The sequence below is a fragment of the Ochotona curzoniae genome, unplaced genomic scaffold (assembly GCF_017591425.1).
Source record: "Ochotona curzoniae isolate NIBS_2020 unplaced genomic scaffold, NIBS_Ocur_1.0 scaffold_4701, whole genome shotgun sequence".
In the NCBI taxonomy this organism is placed as follows: domain Eukaryota; kingdom Metazoa; phylum Chordata; class Mammalia; order Lagomorpha; family Ochotonidae; genus Ochotona; species Ochotona curzoniae.
Window position 1 is genome coordinate 22,974,566 of NW_024467122.1, and position 24,097 is coordinate 22,998,662.

The 24,097-nt window shown below is 38.4% G+C and overlaps 1 protein-coding gene across 2 annotated transcripts in view; it reads left to right on the plus strand.

Annotated features, from left to right (window-relative positions):
* Positions 1-24,097, plus strand: part of MDGA2 (MAM domain containing glycosylphosphatidylinositol anchor 2) — a 665,568-nt gene that overhangs the window by 604,901 nt on the left and 36,570 nt on the right. For both annotated transcript variants that reach the window (XM_040969572.1, XM_040969573.1), the window contains exon 10: positions 5,830-5,978. In XM_040969572.1, the coding sequence (XP_040825506.1) occupies positions 5,830-5,978 (149 nt within the window). The remainder of the gene's footprint in view (positions 1-5,829; positions 5,979-24,097) is intronic.

Genomic DNA, 24,097 nt, shown 5'->3' on the forward strand with positions numbered 1-24,097 from the left:
GGCCATCTTCTGTTGCTTTCCCAGGCATACCAGCAGGAACTGGATCAGAAACAGAATGGCCAGGACTCAATCTGATACTGATATGGATGCCAGCGTTGCCAGCAGAAGTTTAACTCACTATAACACATTGTTGGTTCCTTTCTTAAAAATTCTTGAATCAAAGTTAAAAAAAAAATCTATTGAATCTTATTAAATTTGATGACTGATATGTCATTTACTATATTGTTATCATTATCACCACTCCTTCCTGAATTTTGTATCTATAAGACATTGGAATGTTGCCTAAAGTTTTTCTAATCCAGTGTTCCATGAAAATCCATTACATAGATTCAGACAATGAAAATTGCAACCATTATTGAACACAGTATAGAGATTTCTCAGAAATCTTAAAAAAAAAAAATCTCCATCATATGACCCAGCCATTCCATTCCTTGGAATTTACCCAAAGAAAATGAAATCAGTATATTAAAGAGGTGTTTGTGTTCTTAAGTTCATAGCAGCTCAATTCGCAAGTTAAGATATGGACTCAAGCTTTATGTCCTCAACTGATGACTAGATAAAGAATACGGGATATATTTCTATGACGGAATACTGCTCAGCTATAACTCCATGAAATCTGTATTTTACACCAAAATGGATGAACTGGAGATATATTTAGTATGCTTTCTCTGATATGTGTCAAACATAGAATACAAATAATGAGTTTAAGAATAAAACTTACGTTTCAGATTTGCTTATTACTTACAGCCCTTGTTCATATATCTACATTTTACTTGTTGAACATTTTGGTTGGTCCTACGTTAAGCCTGTGATCATACCGTAAAATGAAAGTAGGTTACTGTGAAAATTAGAGGGGCAAAAAAAAGAAAAAGTGATGATCGAGGGAAGGAAGGAAAATGCGGTTATGTTAGAATTGCATCTGTGAAAAACTTGAAATGTGGTTGTATTAATAAAAAATTTAAAAATATAGAATAGTCAATATCTAAGAACAAGAGAAAGTCATAAATCATGAATGATTTTCTGCTTCAGTATAGGGTAGGACCAAGAGCAGCAATGGTGCCCTGTGGGAGATGCACTCTGTGTTGGAAAAGTGTTTGAACGTACGAAGACTTAATGTTAGTGGTCAGTCATGCAGGAAGTGTCCAGCTATCATTATGTTCATAGAATTAGATCTGCAAATCACACTGAACTGTTACAGAAAAAACCATACAATTAAAATTTTTAAAAGTCAAAATAAAAAATAATCTGAGGAAAATATAACATTTTGTAAATGCACTGAGAAGCTTTTAATATTAGTGTGTGGTTATTAAATACAAAAATGATGCTGGAATTTTAAAGTAATTTTATTTATTCAGAGTATTTAAATGCAAATCAGATTGAATTTTATCTTTTTCATTACTTGAAAATAGATCTTGATGAACAAATTTGCGTTATTAACAAGGTCATATGGTTCCTTTTAAAACTGCAAGGTCAGACAATTTCAGTAACCTTAAAAGTATTCATTTAGATAAACAAGCTTCCTGGATTTACAGCAGTTTGCATTGTTGACATGAAGCAAATCCTTTCTTTCCATTAGTCCATTCCAAGTCAACTGTTCTAGAATATGTATTTACTGAAATGTCTAGAATATGATTTGCTCTTTTAATTCTATCCACATTTGCTAAAATCTCGTTCTGTGACCTTTCTCAGTGTTGATCAAGAAGACCTGGTACTGCAGCCAGTCTCACAGACTAGAAAGGGCCAAGAAGATACTCTTTTGATTTGAGTTAGTTTTGATATCTTTTGTTATACGGAATTAGAGGTCATTTAAGCCTCTTTAAATAATTCCACAATGTGTAATCTATATGCCTTGTATTGGAATAAAACAAAATGTTTGAAAAATATATAGGTTCCTGGGCCCACCCTTATAGATGAATTTGTACTTGACTATAATACTGTTTAAAACAAGTATTTATTCAAAATTATAATTTGTATCTGCTACTGCATACATATGTAAGAGTCATATTTAGCATAAAATATGTTAAAGCATCAAATTCAGTTTGATGTTAGGCACAAATTTCAGAGCATTATGCAGTTTATTCCGAGATATCTGTCTTGCATATGCTGACTTGACTCATCCTTGCTAAAGACCTCTAATGAAGAGAGATCCATAGTATTTGTGGGCAAGCGATTCTGTACCCAGATACTACAAGGATTCCAAGTCCAAATTAGAAGGTTTTTAAGTCAAAAAAACATTGTATTCCTTTAACAGAAATCATTGGTGTGCATTTTATGTTATAGATCTTTTGACAGCCTGATTTTCTGTCTCTAGCATGTGTTATCAGCTCAAAAAAATTCCCTTTAGGCACCTTTTACAGACATTTCTTATCTGTGCTGAATAGCCTCTGGTTGGCATTCTATTCTGTTATTAAGAAAATGTTTCTTAGAACTAAATCTAGTATTCCTTGTGTTTTTCTCTAGGCTAAACAACAAAAGCAGCCCCAAAACCTACATGAAAAAGACACAACACTAGGCTCTTAGCTTTGCAATTCAATGTCAGTTCCATTCTCCAGTAAAGTGCTCTGGGATTTTTACATTATTCATCTAAGCACTGCATTACTTCATTTGTAGATAAAGGTCATTTGTGGATGATAGATGCTTACTTCCATCAAAACTATTTCCTCTTTGTCTTAGCTACTACTAAATTCACTTTCCCTGTTCCATTTCAAGAAATTTTATTTTATTTAACAGATTTCATGAATTTCATAAATACAATGCAAAGAAAATAAACATATTCCCCTTCCTTCCTGCCCCTGTCCTTTGCCCTTCCTTCTGGCCTCCCTCCCTTTCCCATACTTTCATAATCCTATTGTTTGTTCTGTTTTAATTTTACAATAACATAAATTCAGTATACTTTATAGTCACAGGCTAACTGTACTGCTAGCCATACGGCTAAACAAGTAAAGGAGAAAGTCACTGTTCATAGTAATATACATGAGGGCTTCAGCAATAATCAGATCCTAAGATTTCAGTTTTGGCCCCAGCATGGCAGTCTAGTGGCTAAAGTCCTAGTCTTGCTTGTACCTGGATCCCATAAGTCCTGGCTGCCCCACTTCCCATCCAGCTCCCTGCTTTGGCTTTGGAAACCAATGGAGGATGGTCCAAAGCCTTGGGATTCTGCACCTCCAATGCAAGACCTGGAAGAGGCTCCTACGTCCTGTCCTGGCTTCGGATCCACTCAGCTGTGGCCATTGCAGCCACTTGGGAAGTAAACCAGCATATTGGAAGATCTTTCCCTCTCCTTCCTTCTGTAAATCTGACTTTCCAATAAAAATAAATACTCCCTTAAAAAAAAATCTCAGTTTCTCTCTTGTATATTTAGTTGCTTTTTTTGAACTGTGTATTAGTTACAACATATCAGAAAAATCATATGTCTTTTGTTGTCTTATTCCATTAAGCATAATGATTGCTAGCTGCATCCATTTTGCTATAACAGATGGATTTCATTATTTTTTATGGTTGAATAGTGTTCTATTGTATATATATACTCATTTTCTTTTCCCAGTCTTAAGTTGATGGGCATCTAGGTTGATTCCATATCTTAGCTATTGTGAATTGAGCTATTATAAACACAGGGAATAAGGATAAGTATCCTTCTTTCATACACTGATTTCATCTCCTTTGCATAAATTCCTAGTGATAGAGTGGCTGGTGCTTTTGTAAGATCTCCTTTCAGATTTCTACTAGATCTCCAGACTGTCTTCCATAATGGTGTACTAGATTTTTCTGTCAGCAGTATATTAAGGAACCTTCCTCTCCACATCTTTGCGAGCATTTGTTGGTTTTTGATTGTCGGATGATAGCCACTCTGAGATGAGGTGAAACTTATTTGTTTGCATTTCCCCAAAGGCTAGTGATTCTGAGCATTTTTCATGTGTCTGTTGGCCATTTGTATTTTGTTCTTTGACAAAATGGCTGCTTATGACCTTTGTCCATTTCTTCACTGGATCGTTTGTTTTGTTGTTGAGTTTCGTGAGCTCTAGCCGCATATTTTGCAAATATTTTCTCCAATTTGTTTGGTTTCCTTCTCAGTGCAGAAACTATTTTATGTAATCCCATTTCTCCATTTCTGCTCTTATTGCTTTATCTTCCAGGGTCTTATCCAAGAAGTTTGTTTATGTCAATGGCTTACAGAGTTTTCCCTGTGATAATTTGATAGGTTCGGGTCATAGGTTTGGAGCCTTGATCCGTTTTGAGGTGATGTTTGTATTATGTATAGGGGAGAGGGTCTTGTTTGCATGCAGAGAACCAAATTTCCTGACACCGCTTGCTGAAGAGACAGTCATTTCTCCTGGGAATGCTTTTATTTTATTAGTCAAAGCTTAGTTAGTCCATTGATGCATCTATTAATTTCTGTGGTTTCTATTCTGTTCCGTTGTTCTGTGTGATTGTTTGGTTTGGTTGGTTGGCTGGTGTGTGTTTGCCAGTACTAGGCTCTTTTGTTTTATAATTGCCAGGTAGTATGACTTAAAATCTGGTTTTGTGATGCCTCCACATTTATTTTTTTATTTTTATTTTTTTAAAGATTTATTTTTATTATTTTTTTATTGGAAAGGCGGATATACAGAGAGGAGAGACAGACAGGAAGATCTTCCGTCCGATGATTCACTCCCCAAGTGAGTGCAACGGCCGATACTATGCCGATCCGAAGCCAGGAGCCTCTTCCGGGTCTCCCACACGGGTGCAGGTTCCCAAAGCTTTGGGCCATCCTCGACTGCTTTCCCAGGTCACAGGCAGGGAGCTGGAAGGGAAGTGGGGCTGCCGGGATAGAACCAGCACCCATATGGGATCCCGGGCGTGCAAGGTGAGGACTTTAACCACTACGCCACCATGCCGGGGCCCACATTTATTTTTATTAATTATGTTTGCCTTAGCTTTGGGCTCTTATATTTCCCTATGGATTTTAGTTTTTTTTTTTTCCTGTATCTAAGAACAATGTCTTTGGTGTTTTGATTAGGATCTCATTGAATCCATAAATTGCTTTGGATAGTATGAGCATTTTTATTTTAATTCTTTGATTCTGTGAGCAGGGAAGACTTTCTTCTATTTTTTTTTATATCTTCTTTGTTTTTTTTTTAAAGTTTTATGGTTTATTTTATGAAGATCTTTCACATTCTTGGATACATTTATTCTAAGATATTTAAAATCTTTGCTGCAACTGTAATTCAGAACGGTCTTAACCAGTTCTTTCTCAGGAACTTGATTTGATACCCTCATATTTTGTCATAGTTTGGATAATGATTCCTTAGTTCAGGATATGAAAAAAACCTTTCAATTGGACTTTGCTCTTTAGTGTTTACAAAATTACCTATCAAAATAAAAGAAGAAACCAGGGACAGGGCCACAGCAGAGTAGGCTAAGTCTCTGCCTTTGGTGTCAGCATCACACATGGGTTTCGCTTCATCACCCGGTTGCTCCACTCTCAATCCATCTATTTCTGGCCTGGGAAGGCAGAGGAGAGTGGCTGCAGTCCTTGAGTCCCTCCATGCAGATGGGAGTGTTGGCAGAAGCTCCTGTCTCCTGGCTTGGACTGGCTCAGCTCCAGCCCTTGTGGCCATTAGAGGAGTGAACCGGCAGATGGAAGGTCTGTCTCTCTCTCTCTCTCTCTCTCTCTCTCTCTCTCTCTCTCACACCCTCTCCTTGACCTCTACTTCCTTTCCTCCCTCTCGCTTTCATGTCTCTCCCTCTATTCGTTTTTTCAAATAAAAAATGAAAAGGGTCAAGTGGAACGTGTACACTTGAAACAGCAGTATGTCATCCTTCACATCTAAGCCCTCGCTCTGTTTTCAGGCAAGGCTTATGCTCCGGAGTTCTACTATGACACCTACAATCCCGTGTGGCAGAACAGACACCGCGTGTATTCCTACAGTCTGCAGTGGACGCAGATGAATCCCGATGCAGTGGATCGGATCGTTGCCTATCGACTGGGGATTCGCCAGGTGAGACAGTTGCTATTTTCCTTTTGTCTGTGAGCCTCATGCACGACTGCTTGCTACAATTTTTCTGATCATATGTTAGGGATTCTGGAATGTATGTTTCCCGTATCAAAGATAATCGCCTGCCATAGAAACGTCTCTGAATTAGTGACAAATGTTCCAAGTTAACTTACACTCTTCCCGCTGTGACAGCTGACATGTTGAAGTGTCACCAGGGGAGGCTTCTGAAGTGTCTTTTCCTCCATATGCTAGGGAGATGCTACACGGTGCATGCCATGAAAAGAACTTACTTAAATGTGCTCATACTTAGCCACATCTTCTAAGCAATTTTGTAGTTTCCAGACGAGCTATAAATTTTTTTTAAATATTATTTTTGGAACATTCAAGTACTACAGAGCATGTGTATGTTATTTTAATGTGTCTGGCACAGAATATGCTGTAGTACCAAGTGAACAGATATAGCATGGAATAGTCCCCCTTACCCCATGGGTGACCCCAAAATGTGTATCTTTTTCAAATGAGTCACTGTGTAGGGAAGGGCACCTGGTGCTTCCAAGTCATTGTGGATGAGACATTGCCCAGCCAGTGCTGCCCGCCTGCGTTGGTCTCAGCCTTAGGCAGCCTCCAAACTCCCTTAGGTTATGGTCCGTTTCCTGTTCATAGCAGAGCAAAAAGGAGTCCAAGTTCCAGCAGTCCGTCTTCAAACATGGCTTTCCCAGCTATGGACAGCAGGTTGGATCTGGGAGTTTTTAAATCAATCTTCCTGAAAACACAGAGCCAGCCAAGCCCTTGACTAACACATACTAAGACATTGATAAAGTCCAAGAGTTACTCGTATTTGGAGGGAAAAGCCTTCGTGGTCAAAGCAGAGGAGAGCCCAAAGCAGTCTCCCCCAGTAACAACACCATGTCTTAATCCAAACAGAGCCCATCCAGGTACGGCTTGCAAAGGTATTTTTGAGGCGGCTTACTTCCCTTCCGGCTGTGCAAGTGCAGCATGGTGTCCGTTAATGGGCGGTGTTTCAAGTGTCCCACTGAAGACCTGGCTCCCAGCCCCCTGGGTGACACGGGTGGGGTGCCCCACTGGGGCACTCCCTGCAAACAGAAGTTGACAGGAGGACGTCTGCTATGGGAACCCCTGGCCAGGGCATCTTGGCATTCAGATGAGGAAGAGAGTGGCGTTTGTATGCGTTTCGGCTTTCCAACTGGCCCACAAAGTTCTGGCGAAGCTGCTGCTGCAAATCAGGGGCTGCGTGGATTCAGCTGTTGAGCCGTCATCAGGCAGGGCTGGGTGGGCATGCGGGAAGGGCCCTCCCCTTCCGCCTGCAGACCTCCTGCTTTGCTCTAACTCCTCTTCCTCAGTGTGCTGTGATCCAGCAGCCGCGCGGACCCCGGCCCCGGTAAGCCCCCCGAGGGACTGGTGCTGTGTGACACCCCCTGCCAGCTGGCACTTGCTCCCTCCATGGCTTCTCCGAGAGAGTTATCTTGTCCACGCAGCTGGCTTTGATTCCCTCCGCGGGACACTGGGGCACAGGGCCTGTTTCTGAGAATAGCGAAAAGTTGGGAGCTCCTCGCCAGTCTGGAAGCTATTCCCTTCCGGTGTGGTTTGGTTTCGTGATTAACTTTGAATACGGGGAATCTCTGCAGTGATCGGGTCTCCGGAACTGTTGCTGTGAAAGGAACTTGTCTGTAATTGTAACGAAATCAGGCCTTCCCGCATAGGCTCGTGTTCAGGTTTGTAAAATGAAAATATTTTAAATTTCAATGTGGATCTTTACATTGTTTGCGTTGTTTCTGGTTAGCGTCTGCCCGGCCGTTTAGCATGCCAGGTGTCTCAGATGACATGCTTGATTGTAATGGAGTCAGCTGTAACAATTGTGCATCATCATCTGATTTGCAAAACGTGGGTTCTGCTTTAAATAACACTAGTTGCATTTCGGTTAGGAACAGGAAAAAGCACAAAATTGGCCAAGGCTGAACTCCCGACAGTCCATTCAGCAGCTCTGCCTTCAAACCACGGCTTCTCTGTCTTGCTCACAGTTTTAGAATAGAAGTGTTTGTAAGCTAATCACACAAAAGGAGGTATGTTGGAATCTTCGTAGTGTCCTCCTTCCTGTTTCATGGACTCAGAAAGGAGCCCCTCACATTGGCGCGGGACTGACTGTGCTCTCAGGACGCTGGTCGCGGCACGTCGCAGTGTCCCATCCATTTGTCGTTAGGTAGATTGGAAGAAATCCTAAATCCGCAGTACAAGGTGGATGCTCTGAGTTGATCCTAGAAGGTGAAAGCAACAGTAAACCGGATTATCAGTAGCACCGTCTTCCCCACAGATGGGCTTTAGGCTTCTTTTCTTGCGACATCTGGTATTTTAAGATTTTTGTATTTGAAATGTCTTACGAATTTTTGTTTTGTAGATTTCTTACCACATTACTTTGTTATTCATCTTCATCTTGAATATATATACATGTATATTATGTATATATATTCTAAGGGGTCAAGAGCAAATTGTTATTTGCAAAATTGATTTCAGTGGGTGCCATTCACTATTTAGTTTCTCATCTCCTTTTCCAACTGTGTTTTCACAGTCTCTTGGTAACTGACCAGGATCAGCTGGCAGAATACTGGCTTTAGGACAAAATTCACTCAGACCCTTCTTTTTCTCTGCTCTACCTCAAACATCTTTGTTCCTACTCTGTATCTCTGTTACATTCTGCAGGTCAGACTGCTTCTCTTAGGACAGAGTAATTGAACAGCAGTTAGCAGTGACGTCTCTCACCCCGGAAGCGGCAGGCATGTCTTGACAGAGTTGGAGTTCTCCTTGAGAGGGTCTCTGTTAAAGGCTCTTCTTAGCTCGAGCTCATCACTCGCAGATCGTCTTTCATCGGATTTTGGCTGTGATATTGTATTTTCCTATGACATTGCTGACCTGAAATTTGCTCTTCAGTACACGGGCATCAATTCTAAGTTCCCATTTTTACAGTTTTTGTTTGTTTTTTTAAAGATGTATTTGTTTTGCAGAGGGCTGGGGGGAAAGAGAGAGAGAGAGAGAGAGAGAGAGAGAGAGAGAGAGAGAGAATGTGCCTCCATACTCTGGTTCACTCCCCAGTGGCCACATCAGCCAGAACTGAACCAGTCCACAGCCAGGAGCTTCTTCTAGGTGTGCCACATAGGTACAAGGGCCCGAGGCCTTCAGCCACCGCCCACTGCTTTCCTAGGCCTTGAGCTGGGAACTGGCTCAGAAGGGGAAAAACTGAAACGTGAAGCTGCCCCGACAGAAGCAAGCGCCACAGAGGGAGGGTTCATTCGGTTGCTAGCACGCCAGCCCCCATGTTTATAGTTTTTAATCATAACAACTATATGGTTCTACACTAATCATAACAACTATATGGTTGTACACATTATCAAGTCACCATATTGTTCCCTGTGAACTAACCTTCAGGATGGTTCTTCTACATCTTTATAATTATGTGTATATGAATTTTGCTACCATGTTTTGTTACAATGAAATGCAGAGAGACCTGAATTCCAAGCCTAGCCATTAACCTCATTAATTTTTGTAGCTTTATGACCTCACTGATGTGTTTGAGCACATCTGAACCCAAGTTCCTGTCCTGTATATTGAGATAACGTTACTTACCAGGCAGCTGTAGCTGGAGGGGAACATGCGTCCCAGCTGCCTAACCTGCCGGGGGTTCCTGTGCAAAACAGGCCTTGCACAAACATCTTCAGCCTTTCTTGTCATCATCTGCCAGGATGTGGAAGGAATTTTAAAAACACATATGTCAAGAGCTTTTTATCCGACTTGTAAACATTGTTTCACTTATTTTTTTGCAATTTTTAAGTTTTATTTATTATGCTCCCTACACAAAGTCTGTTATATCCAACCATGCTCTTCACCAACGGTTTTCTAGACCTTTTTTCTTATGTTTTATTTTTGTTTCAATGCTCTTCCAAGGTGGGTTTTGCTGATGTTTTTCTTTTGTACTTTCAATCTTAGTGTCAAGCTGTCTTGATGCGATCAGTATGACAGCTGCTCATGCTGTTGTTTGGGGGTTCTGTGAGGTGTGTATTCTTACCTAGGCAGAGAACTATTTAATGTTGTAAACATGGCCCAGGAAATACAGATTTCCATTACTCAGTATTTGATTCTAATTATTTGCCTCAATATTCTTTTCAGGACTGATTTGGGTGGTTGTTTCCTTGTTACGAATCTCATTTCTATCGGGCAATAAATATTTTGGGTGGATGCCTTTTTTATGATGTTCTTATGCAGTTGGTAACATTTTTCAGATCTATTTCCAAGAAAGAGAGACTTTGGTATGTCTTTGGGGGAAGGTCCCAGACCGATGGAACTGTATCATGGGCTAATAGAATCAATTCATTAATTTTAAAGAAAGAATCCTTCTTGATGCGATTCTTCCTCTGTGAAGCAGAAGGTGATGTCTGTAGGTGTAATGGAGGCAGGGAGAGAACACATATGCGTGTCCCTTCTTCCCATTGCTGGATTTTCAACCTTTACGTGAAAAAACAAACCCTTTATCTAGGAAATAAACTAGCAATTCTTTTGAAGATGCACTTATAATCAGGATAAGAGGGAAAAAGCATCTCAAATACAATGAAATCCACAGTCTTTTAGAACAGTACCTTTTTAATAATAGAAAACGCAAGAACTAATGTAAATTTATTTCTCCATATTGTCATATGGATGAGTTCTTTTATTTCCAAGCGTGTACTTTTACACATTGATGTTGTCATAAGGTACGATAAGATATGTGCTCTTAAAAAATTAAATTGCTTTAGAATTCCTGCTTTATTTTCATTTTAGTGAAGATTGTACATTACATGCACATGGTCCTTTTCATCTCCCGAACTATCTCTGAACCTTAAATCAGTGAACTTTGGGCTATATTCAATGTAAATGCCATGTGAACTTTAGAAGGATTGAAGCTGATGGAAGAATGGAAGCTTACCTAAGTGACTAATGTTCACATCTTTGGTTGTTTAAGATGAAATTTCCTTCAAGGGATGGTTAATTAGCACTAGACATTTTATAATTCTGGAGTCTTAATATTTTATCCTACAGTTAGGTCTAACTACTATACAATTAGGTCTAACTCATTTCTTCTACTCTCAAAATGCCTAGATTATCTAGAATAAATTATTGCCTTTTTAATATAAAAAATGGCTTTCATTATGCAACACTTCAGTGTATTTTTTTTTAAAGATTTATTTATTTTTATTGGAAGTCAGATATACAGAGAGGAGGAGAGACAGAGACAAAGATCTTCCGTCTGCTGACTCACTTCCCAAGTGAGCACAAAAGCTGGTGCTGAGCCAAGCCAAAGTAAATTCAAAGCCAGGAGCCAGGAGCCTCCTCTTTGTCTCCCACAGAGGTGCAGCATCCCAAGGCTTTGGGCCATCCTTGACTGCTTTCCCAGGCCACAAGCAGGGAGCTGGATGGGAAGCCTGACTACCAGGACACAATGGTATCTTGGTGTATGCTGTGTGCAAGGTGAGGACCTTAGCTGCTAGGCTACCATGCCGGGCCCTCAATGTAGTTTTTAATACTTGGAAAACAAATTTGATTCTTTAGCAACAAATTCAGTTTATAGAATGTAATTTATTTTACATTCATAAACATTAGAGACTTTATTCGTATTTTAAAATAGAATTATAGAATTATTGCTATTATTAAACTCAGAATGGATAGAATTGGTAAAAAAAAAAAATGAAGCCAGCATTTCATTTAGTTTGCCAGTAGTATTGGGGTTTTATTAAAATATATGGTCAATCCTTAAATATGATGAGGAACATTGCCTTAAAATTTTAGTATTATGTACTTCTAAAACACTCCACGGTATTTAGGGTAAAGCACTGAAACCCGGGAATCACTATTGTAGGAAAGTTAAAAAGAGGAAATATGTAATGGGAAGATGAAACACTAATTTGAAAAATCTTTTCTCAAACTCCGAATGTCCTTATGTTATCCTGTCAGGGTCGGTGGAGCAATTGTTTATTAGATAGCAACTAATGTCCATTCGCTTGCTTCATTTGTTGCTTAGCAAGAAAGAGAAAAGAGTTGTTTGAATGTTTGCCTTTCATGGTGTCCAAGGGATTAAGAAGCAAGCAAAATTTTTCTAACTTAACCTCGTACACCAAACAATATCAATGTCATTATATCAAGTTTACACATTTATAATTTCTACTAAAGATTTTACAGTTTCATGTGCTTTTTCCTTCTTTATTTTGCCATATAGGCCACATAGGCAGATGGGGTTGGACAGGCACGCAAGAACTCTTATTTTGAAGACCTGTAGCAGTCCACCTATTTGTTATCTTTCCAACAAATGTCTTCGCATCTGCTTAATAATGAAAAGTAGAAATATGGAATTAGAGGCTTTACTTTTCCGTAAATGAGATTTGACAAAATTGGGCTAGACTTTAATGAAAGTGCTCATATGTGTTATGCGTAAGGACATCAGCAATAAAAAGCAGAACTCATGCAGCATGCACTTAGCAAATTGTGCACTGAGAGATCACCTGTCACTGACCTGCTGAACGTTTCACTTGGCAAAGGGGCTGTGCTGCGTGAGTGCAGCGACAGTGCCTGTCCTCGGCTCAAAGCACGATGTGGTTAGTGAACTAAGCCACTGCAGGCTAGTGTGACGGCTGTCATGGTCAGTGTGGTGAATCCTGAGGTCACTCTGCCAAGTCAGAAATAGTGACAGAGGAAGTGCTAGCTGCTACTTGAGCAATGAATAGGAGTTACCTCTATCTGGACAGAATTGCAATTAACCTGTGCTAGACACAGAGATGATGATTCTGGAAAACTGAAAATAATGTGATAGATTTGGATCACATTTTAAGGAGGGAAGGGGAGATATCAAATTAGAGATGTGAGGGATAAAGTGCATGAAAAGTCTTCAGAAGTGTTCCGAAAGATCCTGAGACTATCAAAGCAGGTGTTCAAATCACCATCATTGCTGTACATGGTAATAGGAAGCGCACATGGCCGAAAGCCTGTTGAGCATCAGATGAGATGCTGCTATTCCCGGTGTAATGTTGCCTTGGCAGTTTGTAAAAAAGAAGTACACACACACACACACACACACACACACACACACACACACACACACACAGCGGATCTTCTGGATGTGACGAGTAAGTAGATTGGGAAAAGCGAGGGAGAAGAAAGGCAGGAATGGAGACAGTATGTCCTATTTATGTGCCTGTTGTTTTTAGAGACTGCTATGTCAAACTTATGTTCGTCTTGCTTCTACATGTTAAGAATATATTCTTCAATACGATTGTTTATATTCAGGAGAGAAAAGAATCATTGCTGAGATGACAGACACGTGTTTAATGGAACTTTTTCAGTGAAAATATAAGCTAAAAAGATTACGTGCAGGAATCTTGTAAAATTAATGAGTTAATGTATCCATCTAGTTCCAGTGATTCTGTAAAAATGTAAACATAGTATACATACCAAGAAATGAACACAAATGTCCAAATAAACTAGATTGTTTTGTTCTTTTAGGGTACCCGTAGCCAGCACCCAAATTAGAACAAAGCAGTATTAGTACCCAGAGTTCTCACTGTTTTCCCTTCTCCATTATTTTTTTTGAAAAACAATTATTTATTTTTCATTGGAAAATCAGATTTACAGAGAGGAGACCAAAAGATCTTTCATCCACTGGTTCACTTCCCAAGAGGCCAGAATGGCCAGAGCTGAGCCAATCGAAAGCCAGGAGCCAGGAGCTTCTTCCAGGTCTCCCACATGGGTGCAAGGTTCCAAGCCTTTGGGTTGTCCTCTACTGCTTTCCCAAGCCACAAGCAGGGAGCCGGGCAGGACGTAGAATAGCCAGAATATGATCTGGCACCCATATAGGATCCTGGCTCATGTGAGGCAAGGATTTAGCCACTAGGCTGTCACGCCAGGCCCAGTCATATTTTCTTTAATCTGGGATGTGTTAATGAGCATCTAGATTGGTTCTCTGTTCTTCGACAGTAGGAACTGAGTTGCTAGAACATGGTATTGTGAGTAAATCTTTCACATTGATTTCTTCCTTGGATATATTTTCAGGAGTGTGATAGCTAGGTCTTGGGTTTGATCTATTTTTAGTTTTCAGGAGAATATCCATACTGTGTTCCATAATGGTGCACCAATTTACATTCCCACCAAATGCATTAGAGTGCCTTTTTCTCAAGCACGTGTGTGCGTGTGTGTTTGGATAACAGCATACTAAGTGAAGTGAGATGATAACCTCTTGCATCATCATGGCTTTTAGTGTATTTCCTTAATGGCTAGTTATGCAGAGCAGTATTTTCATGTGTCTTTAGGCCATTTGTGTTTCATCCCTTGAAAAATGATGTTCCCATCCTTTGCCCACTTCTTACCTGGGTCATTTAGATTGAACTCCTGGCAGATTCTGAATACTAATCCTTTCTAGGACACACACAGAAACTATGTTCTGGCATTTTGTTGGTTGCCTCTTCACTTTGTCAGGTGTTTATTTTGCCTTGAAATGATGCTTAGCTTCATATGCTGGTTCTTGTTTTTTGCTTTGAGGACTTGGACTTCCAGGGTCTTGTCATGTTTTTTCTGTATTTTTCTTTTCTTCCTTTTAGTAATATCCTATTTTTACAGTTTAAGTAGAGATCTTGAACCCGTTGTCTGTTGACTTTGCTTGCAAGGCAAGGAGTCTTGTTCCTAACTTCTGCATGAGGGTATCTGCCTTTCCTGGTGCTGTTTCTTTAAGAGTCTGGCCTTTCTCCAAGGAGTGATTAAACTCATTGGCCCAAGATGAGCTGGTTGGGGGGGCAGGGTGTGGATTCATTTTAGGATTGTCTATTTTGCACCTGTACCAGATTGATTTGATTATAATGAACTTGTAATATGTCTTGAAATTTGACACTGTAATGCATACATATTGGTTTTCACTTTAGATTTAATTTTGATTTTTGATTAATGTTAAGATTCAGTGTGATTTGTAGACAAATTATGAGAACATAATGATCTTACATTCTTACTCTTTCCCTCTGATTCCTCATTTCTCCCTTTCTCCAATTTTAGTTTTCAGATAACAAATTAAATCATGGTAAAAAAAAAAAAAAGGCTTCATACGTCACCAAATTAGAAGCCTGACAGAGACACTTTCATTTATGGGGAATTCAGACAATGGTTATGAACAATAATTGAATGGAAAAATGTCTATTTCATCCATACACACTAAATTTTTAAGTAACCACATATCATTAGGACTAGTGTTGTAACATTCTAAACCCCAAGTTTGACAAAGGCATCAAACAGTTTTACAAAATGGTATATGTAGTAGCATTGATACACACATTTCTTTTTTCTTTATTTTTGTTTGTATTTTAAAATTTTAACTCCCACATATTAGGGAGAAAAAATGGCATTTGTCTTTCTGAATCCTGCTCATATTTCACTTAACTTGATGTCCTTCAGTTGAGTCTATTTTGCTGTAAATGGTAGAATTTCTTTTTTATGGCTGAATAAGATCCCATAGTGTATGTATATACCACATTTTTCTTTATTCATTCATCCCATTTTGGAGACTATGGTTGTTTGCGAATTTTCGTTTTGTGAACACTGATTGTTTTGGTTATTTGGGGTGTGCATTTCCATGTGAATTTTCTGGGTTTTTTTTTTTTGTTTGTCTTGTTTTTTTTTTTTTTTTATGTGTGTTAGGAATCTCCTTGGTGCTTTGTTGGGCATCACAATGAATGTATAAATGCCTTTGGGCACTGTTGAAAATTTGATACACTATATCCATTATTTGACCATGGATGATGTTTCCATTTGTCTGTATTTCATTTTGCTTACATTTTTTTCATTAAAGTTTTACTATTTTCATTGTACACATCTTTCACATCTGATGCTTTTGGTGTTTTGCTGTTGATGGCACCTTGTGAAATTGTCCTGTAACCCTATAAAAAGAATCATGTCATCTGCATGTGAGGATGATTTGACCTGTTGCTTTCTAATTTGTAGCCTTTGATTTCTTCTTGCCTAATGGTTCTGGCTAAAACTTCCAGAACTATACTGCATAATGGTGATGACAGTGTCTTCTTCAGCTTTGTGATTATAGTAGAAACCATCTCATCTTTTCCATAATTAGTATGATGCTGGCTGTGTGTCATATTTTGCCATAACTATGTTGAGCTATATTCCTGCTGCAACAAGTTTTTAAATTTGTTTTTAACTATGAAATGGTGTCATATTTTATCAACTGCCTTTTCTGCCTGAGATCACTCTGTGTTTTTTTATCCTTTATTTCATTGATGTCATGCATCGTATCTATTAATTTGCAGATGTTGGCAATTTATACAGCTGGCATAAATCCCACTGGTACATTGGGCAATCTATTTGATGTGTTGTTGGAGTCAATGCAATTGTGTTCTCTTGAGAATTTTTGGATCTGTTCATCAGGGCTATTGGTGCGCAGTTACCTTGCTTTGTATCATTGGTTTTTAGATTAAGACAATGATGATCACATAGAGTGTGAAAGATTTCTCTCCCTTTCATTTGTTAAAGATGGCTAAAGAAGAATTGATATTAGGTCTTTGAAAATTTCGTAGAAATCTAGCAGTAAAATTTCCTGGTTCTGGACGTTCTTTGTGGAGAGAACTTCATTACTGACGCAATATCAGCTTTACTATTTGCTCTGTTGAGTTTTTCTAAGTGTTCATGCCTCTATTTTCATAAATAATATGACTCCAGAAATTTATCCACCTGTTCTAGAATTTTCCAATCTGTTGGTATAGAGTTGTTTATAATAATTCGTAATCATTCTTTGTGTCATTCAAATCTGTTGTACTATCTTGTTTTCCATCTCTTGATTTTATTAGGGTCTTGTCCGTTTGTTGCTGCTGCTGTTGAGACAACTATTTAGTAGGTTTTTATTTTGTTTTCAGAAACTGACTCATATTTATTATACTGGTCTTTTGTATGCATTTTTGTTTAAAATTTTATGTTTCCCAAATTTCATTATTTTTTTTTTTTTGGTAATGATTTAGATACTTGATTTGTTCTTGCTTTTCTAAGTCCTTGTGATGTATTTTTGGGACACTTATTTGATACCTTTGGTATTTTTTATTTTGGCATTTTGCTTTTAAGTTTTTTAGGCTGCTTTTGGTGTATTGTAAGTCTTGATATGCTTTTGCTTTTCAAAAACTTTTTAATTTCCATGTTCATTTACTCTATGACCCACTACACTCATTGTTCATTCTCCATACATTTTTTTCTGGAGATTTTTTTGTTGTTAACTTTAACTTCATTGTATTGTTGGCCAAAAAATAATTTCTGTGTGTTAATTTATTGAGATTTGTTTAATGATCTTGAGTATGGCCTATCACAGAGGCTGTCACATGTCGTGATAAAGGGGATGTGCAGGAGGTTGGAATGTGCTGTAGCTATCTCCTAAGCACTTTGAGTAGAATGTAGATTAGCTCTATTTTTCCTTTGTTCATTTTTATCTGTTTGATCTATCGATAAAAAGCCATGTGTCAATGGTGTTACTGTGTTGGAGCTTATAAATACTTTACATCCATGAATGTTTTGTTTTATAGAAATGAGTGCCATTATATTGGGTATATATACATTTAGTGGTTAGAGCTTCTTGTTGAATCAACATGTTAATCATTCCATGATGTGTCATCGTTAGCATCTGTTCTAATCATACTTATTTAGATTTCTGCATGCTTCTTCTATATGAATATCCGTGTATCTATCCTAATTGGGAAAATTTTGTGTCTGATCCTTTTAAGAACTTTTAAGCTCTATCATGTGCTGATTTTGTAATTTCTTTTAACCCTTTCTGTAGTTTTCTCATTCTTTTGAGTTTCAGGCCTCTTATTGACCTCTGCCTCTTCATACTTCAACATTAATGTATCGTGTGTTCCTTTTGGGTATCTGTATTGTCATTCTTTTTCATATTTCTTGCATTTCTATGGTGGTATTTGTTATGTTTTTTAATGTTATCTGATTCTGTCACTTGTGGAGAATTGCTTTTTTGGTGGGGGTGGGAGGTGGCAAATGGTTTTGTTTGGTTGTTTGATTGAAGGCTTTATTTCTAAATATTTGTTCCTGCAGCTTGCTGAAGTGCGTAAGGCTAACACTTAAGCTCCCAATATTTGGTCTGGCTATGGCCAGGAAGTTCGGGGTACCATTTGTGTGGAGCGGGTCCAGAATGATGTCAGCATCAACCGGGTAGAGCACTTCTGTAGCTGAATAGTTTGCTTGCATTCTGCCTTTGCTCTGTGCCAAGGTTAATGAGCAAGGTCACAGCTTAGAGTAAATACTAGGTGACAACATACTTCACCCACGGAGGCACCAACGCACTGTGGAGCGTGTGGCCTGATCCCACTGTGAGATCTGTCACCAGTGAGCAGCAGTCTTTTCAGTTATACTGGGCAGATGCAGGACGCCCAGTCTCACCCCGAGATTGTCTTACCTACCTGGCCTGTGCCCAGAACTACACAGTCCCACAGCGTGGGGAGTCAACTCTCCTTGTTCCAAGTTGCCCTGCCTGTGGAAGCTGTTGGACCTTTTACTGTTCTCTGAGTTAGAACAGAAATCTACAGCTGCTTTACTGCATCAAGCTGAGCCTGGTGCTTCAGTGGAGGAATAGGAAGGGGCCAACATAGTTTCTCTGTACAAAATGAAGTAGTTGCTTAGACTCCTGTGAGCTCCCCAGGCTGGACGTGATGTCCATGGGGACTGAATTCTCCCCCAGCTAAAGCTTTCAGGGATGGGTTCGCTTCCTACCTTATGTTGGCCCGATGAGCATCCCTAGCCACTGTAAGCACACAGGGTATGTCTGGTGACCCGTCTCTGTTTTCACTACCCCAGGGAGTCTGTTCTGTTCTCTCACTCCTTTGAAAAACTTGGGTTTATTAGTCCTCTGAGGAGCATGACTTGTCTTCGTTTTTTTCTGGCATCTTTATGGCTGAGGTCGGTACAGCTTCTTACTCTGTAGCTGTTTTCGAGCTGATGTTCCAAAGAATCTGAACTTAAATTTATTTTTAGGATCCATGCATTTGCAAAGTGACACAATGACAAATTCAAAGGTAGCTTTGTTTGTATACATTAATAAACATGTGCATTAGTATGCATAATTAGAGTCTGCTTATATAAGCTTATTTTGAGCATGCATGTGTTTATAAAAGTATATAGAGTTCCACAGTAAATTACGTTATAGAAATGCTATTGAAAATTGCAGGAGTGGCTTGACTTTAGAAGCATTTTTTTCTTTTCTAATTTTCATTTGTTTCTTCTCATTGTATCCTAGTTTCCCACCAATATTGTACACCCCCACTGAGTGTTTTTTTACCTTGATTGATATTTGCCTATTACTTGTGTTTGGGAGGAAGCATGCAAAAGTATGTGCCAACTTTGAAATCCTCTTTTTGCTAGAGGTGCAAATCACTTTTGCATATTCTTCCTTCAACAAAGCAAGCTCAGGGACTTCATTTGAGGTCAGCTGGGCAAGAAGTGTTCTTACAAAGAACAGAAGGATGAAATACTTGTGAGATCAGCTACCAAGTGCAGCCTTTCTGGCAGAAATATTTGATTCAACTAATTAATTGTGTCCTTCACTTTTTAGTAAAACCATAACCTCAAAGATTTGCTAAGTTTAGAATACTGAAGGAATCAAGGCAGAAGTATATTCAGAAAGTTTTGCCATTTGCCTCAAATACTAATATGTATGTAAGGAACTCTGAGTTCCATAAAGTCCAGTGGGTGACTAGACTACATGAATTAATGCTGAGACTAATAAATGCCTTTATTTACAAATAGTTTGTAAATAAAATATGATATATTTGTATAAGTAATTCATTAAAGCCATAGTGTTCTTTGAGCCTTGTCTTACAACTAGTTGTCTTATACCCATAAATGTATTTGGAATGAGGCAGTGAACCCAAAAGGAAAGTCCATGATTTTATGGGATATATTTTCTACTAGAGAGCAGACCCAAAAAAATAAACAGAATAATTTCAGAAGGTGATCAATGCTATGTAAGATGTTAGGGTGCCACTGAAATCCACTCTGCATCCAGCATGAATGACAATACGACAAATCATCTAAAGACTTGTTTTTAATTTTCACGTATGTGTATCATTTCAAGACCATTTTTAATCTGCGTGGATGAGAACAGCCTAATGGTTAAAATTGGGGAAAGGATAGATTCTAATTTTGGATAGTCCAGCATGTTAGCTTCAATGCAGAAATAGTAACTTCTCGCATATTTATTTTTCCTTTTAGTTGTTTTAAAAAGCTATTTGAGGTAAGGAAAATGATGTAAAAATTAAATAACTACATAGTCAATCCATAAATTATGTAGAAAGTAGAAATATATGTATAGATATATTATTACATATAATTCGTTGAGGTTATATTCTGATGATTGTGTAGAAAAATATTCAAGTTATAAGACAAGATGCTTGCCTGGAACCAGTTGTCAGCTTGAGAACTAAGAGATTCTGAGAGGCATCATTCTATGGAAGCGGGATGCTGGCTTGAGGCAGAGGGAGTCCATGGTGGATCCTGCTGGCCTTATCTCCAGTGGCCAGTGAATGTCTGGAATGCCCTGCAGGAACCACGCACAACCTGTCTCAGCCCACCCTGATGAGCACCCTGCCCTGTACTGCACACCTCTCTTCCCATGCACCCTCTCCCATCCCCTATGTCCGCGATGTCTAAAGCCCAGTGCTTTATTCTCGAAGTGGCCATTCCGCTCACACAGTCACTGCACTGGTGGTGAACGTGGTCCCAGGTCATCTCACAGCAGGGAGTGACCCCTCAGCCTTCTTCCTTGGTTGCTCTCTCTCTCTCTCTCAATCATTTGAACCTAATAAAAACAATTTAATCTTTACTTTTCTTACGAAGTTTGTTTAAAAAGGAAAATGTGTTTTGTAACCAGAAAGCGACACAGTGATTAATCTGTGTCAGGATTAATCAAACAGACCAGAAGCTGCGTAACAGAGAAGTGATTTTATGAATCTACACTGCAGCCATCATCCACACGTTAGGATGGCGCACTTTATTGAAGAAGCCACAGACTTTTATACCCCAAAAGAATGCAGAGGTCTCACAAAGGCTTTCGTTAATTCTTATCTAAAGTGAAACTAGCCATTCATAGAATAAGTATTCTGATGTTAGCAAAACTTAAAAAAAAAAAAAAAAAGTAAGAGAGACGACACTAACCCATTGTCTTGGAGGCTTTCTTCTGTTATTTACCGCATAAGGAAAGCATGCAGCAGAAGAGACAGTAGAGGCCAAGGATGCTCTCTTTTGTTATTTTTAACCAGAGGGAGGCACAAAGGAGAGAGCGCACAGGGGGTTTCTGTCTGCCACTGGGTGTTCCAGGGTTAGACACAAGCCCGCGTGGCCCTGGCTGGTGAATAGCTCCCTTGTCCAGCAGCGCACTCACTTTTAGTAGTCCAAATGCCTTAGGGACGGTGACAAATGTAGTGCCAAACCAGCTAGTGTAAATTGTGAGGAAATGTATGTTGTCTGTATCACAAAATGCTAGGCTGCATTACCTTGAATGTAAAATAGATTATTTCTTCTTGTTTGTTGAGGAAATGAGAATATCATGGTGATGTGTAAAGCTGTGGAATAAGATAAAGATGTAACTCTTTCTTTAGTTCTTACCTTATGTGTGTTCTACGTCATTACAGTGCCACGCCCAGTTTGCTGAAATCAGTTTGGAAAAAAACCTCAGTTATATAAAAAAAAAAAACTATTCCTTGGCATAGAAAAAAAATCAGGTGTTGTAGAAATAAAGGGCATATATTCCCCCAACAACTACAATTTCTATTTAAAAATATGCTGAAAGAGTATGAAAATATTTTGAGGGTAAGACAAAAAAAGATAACACCTTCTGAATACAGTCCTGTGAATAGTGAGAGAAGAGGAGCGGTGTAAATATACCACATTCCCCTAATTCAGTCATCAAGTTGATGGACATCTGGGTTGATTTCATTTCTTAGCTATTGTGAACTGAGATGCTACAAACAGGGTGTACCAATAATATTTTGCTTTTCCTGATAACTAGTGAACCCTAGCATTTTTCTTATATGTCTGTTGGACATTTGAATTTGGACATCTTTTGCAAAATGCCTGTTCATAATCTTTGCCCATTTCTTAACTGGATGATTTATTTTGTTGTTTATGTTCTTGATATACATTCTGGATGTTCATCCTCTATCAGTTGTGTAATTTGCAAATATTTTCTCCTCTTCTGTTGGCTGGCTGTTTCCTTTGCAGTGCAGAAGTTTCTTAGCTTGATGCAATCCCTTTTATTTTTGCTTTAACTGCCTGTGCTTCTGGATTCTTTTCAAAGAACTCTGCCTATACCCATGTCTTGCAATGTTGTTGACAGTGTGGTAGTAGATTTAGGTCCTTGATCTACTTAGAGTTGATTTTGTTAAGATGCACGGTATATAGACTTCCATCTAGAAATACCGATGGCAGCAGGCAATCTTCACGTATTCTTTTAGCATGTTGATGATGGCATAAGCTAAATAAACTTCCACTGATTTTCACATATGGACACTGCAAAACAAAATTAATAACAAGTCAGATATTAGTGTTGATTTCCAAATTTAGGTCTTAGGACCTAAATGAAAAAAAAAATGAACAAGACATATACTTTATATGAAAACATGGCATATGTTCTACTTTTGCATATATTTTACTTAAATCCATTTCTAGTAAAGCAATGGGAAAAGAAGGGAAGATATTAAGTCATACTTTTGTATCCCAAGAATTGAGAAAACAAGAGAGAGGGCTTCATCAGTGACCACTGTAATTAGATACAACCGGCATCCATGTGTAGTTATGAAGGTATTGCTGAAAAGTCTTCAAATGCCCCCCAAAAAACGTTGTTGAAGATGAGGATGGCTAAAGATTCCACACAAGCTGTATCTAGGCTCTTTTAAACTCCCCCACTGGCCTAAACAAAGTTCATTAATCAAAACTGCCATGGTCATGAGAGTTTCTGCCTGGGCTAAAGGCTTAACTCACCATCTTTGAGGTCTAACAACAAGCTTGGTCGTGATAAGTAAAGGAAAGGGGTGAGTAAGACCTTCTGGAATGATCAGGAAATGTGGAGATCACTACAGAGTGATGAAAGTACAATTACAGCTTCAACATGGACTAAGATTCTGGCCAGTTTGGGTGATGCCACCAGCATATTTAAAATAACTGAGACCCTTTCATTTTGTTTCCTTCGAAACAAATGTATTTACTTCAACAAATTAGTTTACATGTATCATTTTAATCATTAGCAATTAAGTGTGGTAGGTTCTAGCTTAAGTGTTAAGCTATCTGAAGAATAATGATTTTAATTGATAAGTAACACTGTTATAAATGCATGGATTTTAAGGATGAATAAATCCGTAACATTGTAGGACACTTTTAATTAAAAAATTTAAAAAGTGTGGGTATTCCGTATTCCAAATGTATGAAATGTTAGTTTGTATTTTTAAAATAGTGCCTGAGGAACATTTTGATGACTAAAATGTCTTTCTGATAACTGATAAAAACATATATTATACACATGAGCGTTTGTCAAGTAAAAATATCTAATAGGCAAGATTGAAAGACTAGGCTAGATATTTAATAACTACATATAAATATCCGTAGGTTTATGGACCTAAATATAGATTTAATATATGAATAAATATTGGCATCACAGTAAGGTTTTCTGCAAAACATCTAAAATATGTTTAAAATATGTTGTCATTGCTTCAGCTGTCAGCTTATTTTGTCTCATCTTGGGGGCATTTATATCATCTCCTAAAATACCAGGCTGGTGCTACGTCTGTATTTCAATAATTACTACTGAAATAATGTGGAAAAATTTCAGCAATAACATTTCTATTAAAAAGTCAAATTACTCTCATGCTATAAGAGAGAAAAGTACACGTGTACATTTGAGATTTATAGCTTATGTCCTCTTTTAGTATAGTTAGATGATGTTATTCAAAATGTTTCATATCTGATATATAGGGGAAAACAGCCTGAATTAAAAGATTGCCTGATACACCTTTAATTTAGGCTTAGAGAGCATATGAGCCTTTAGGTATTTATTT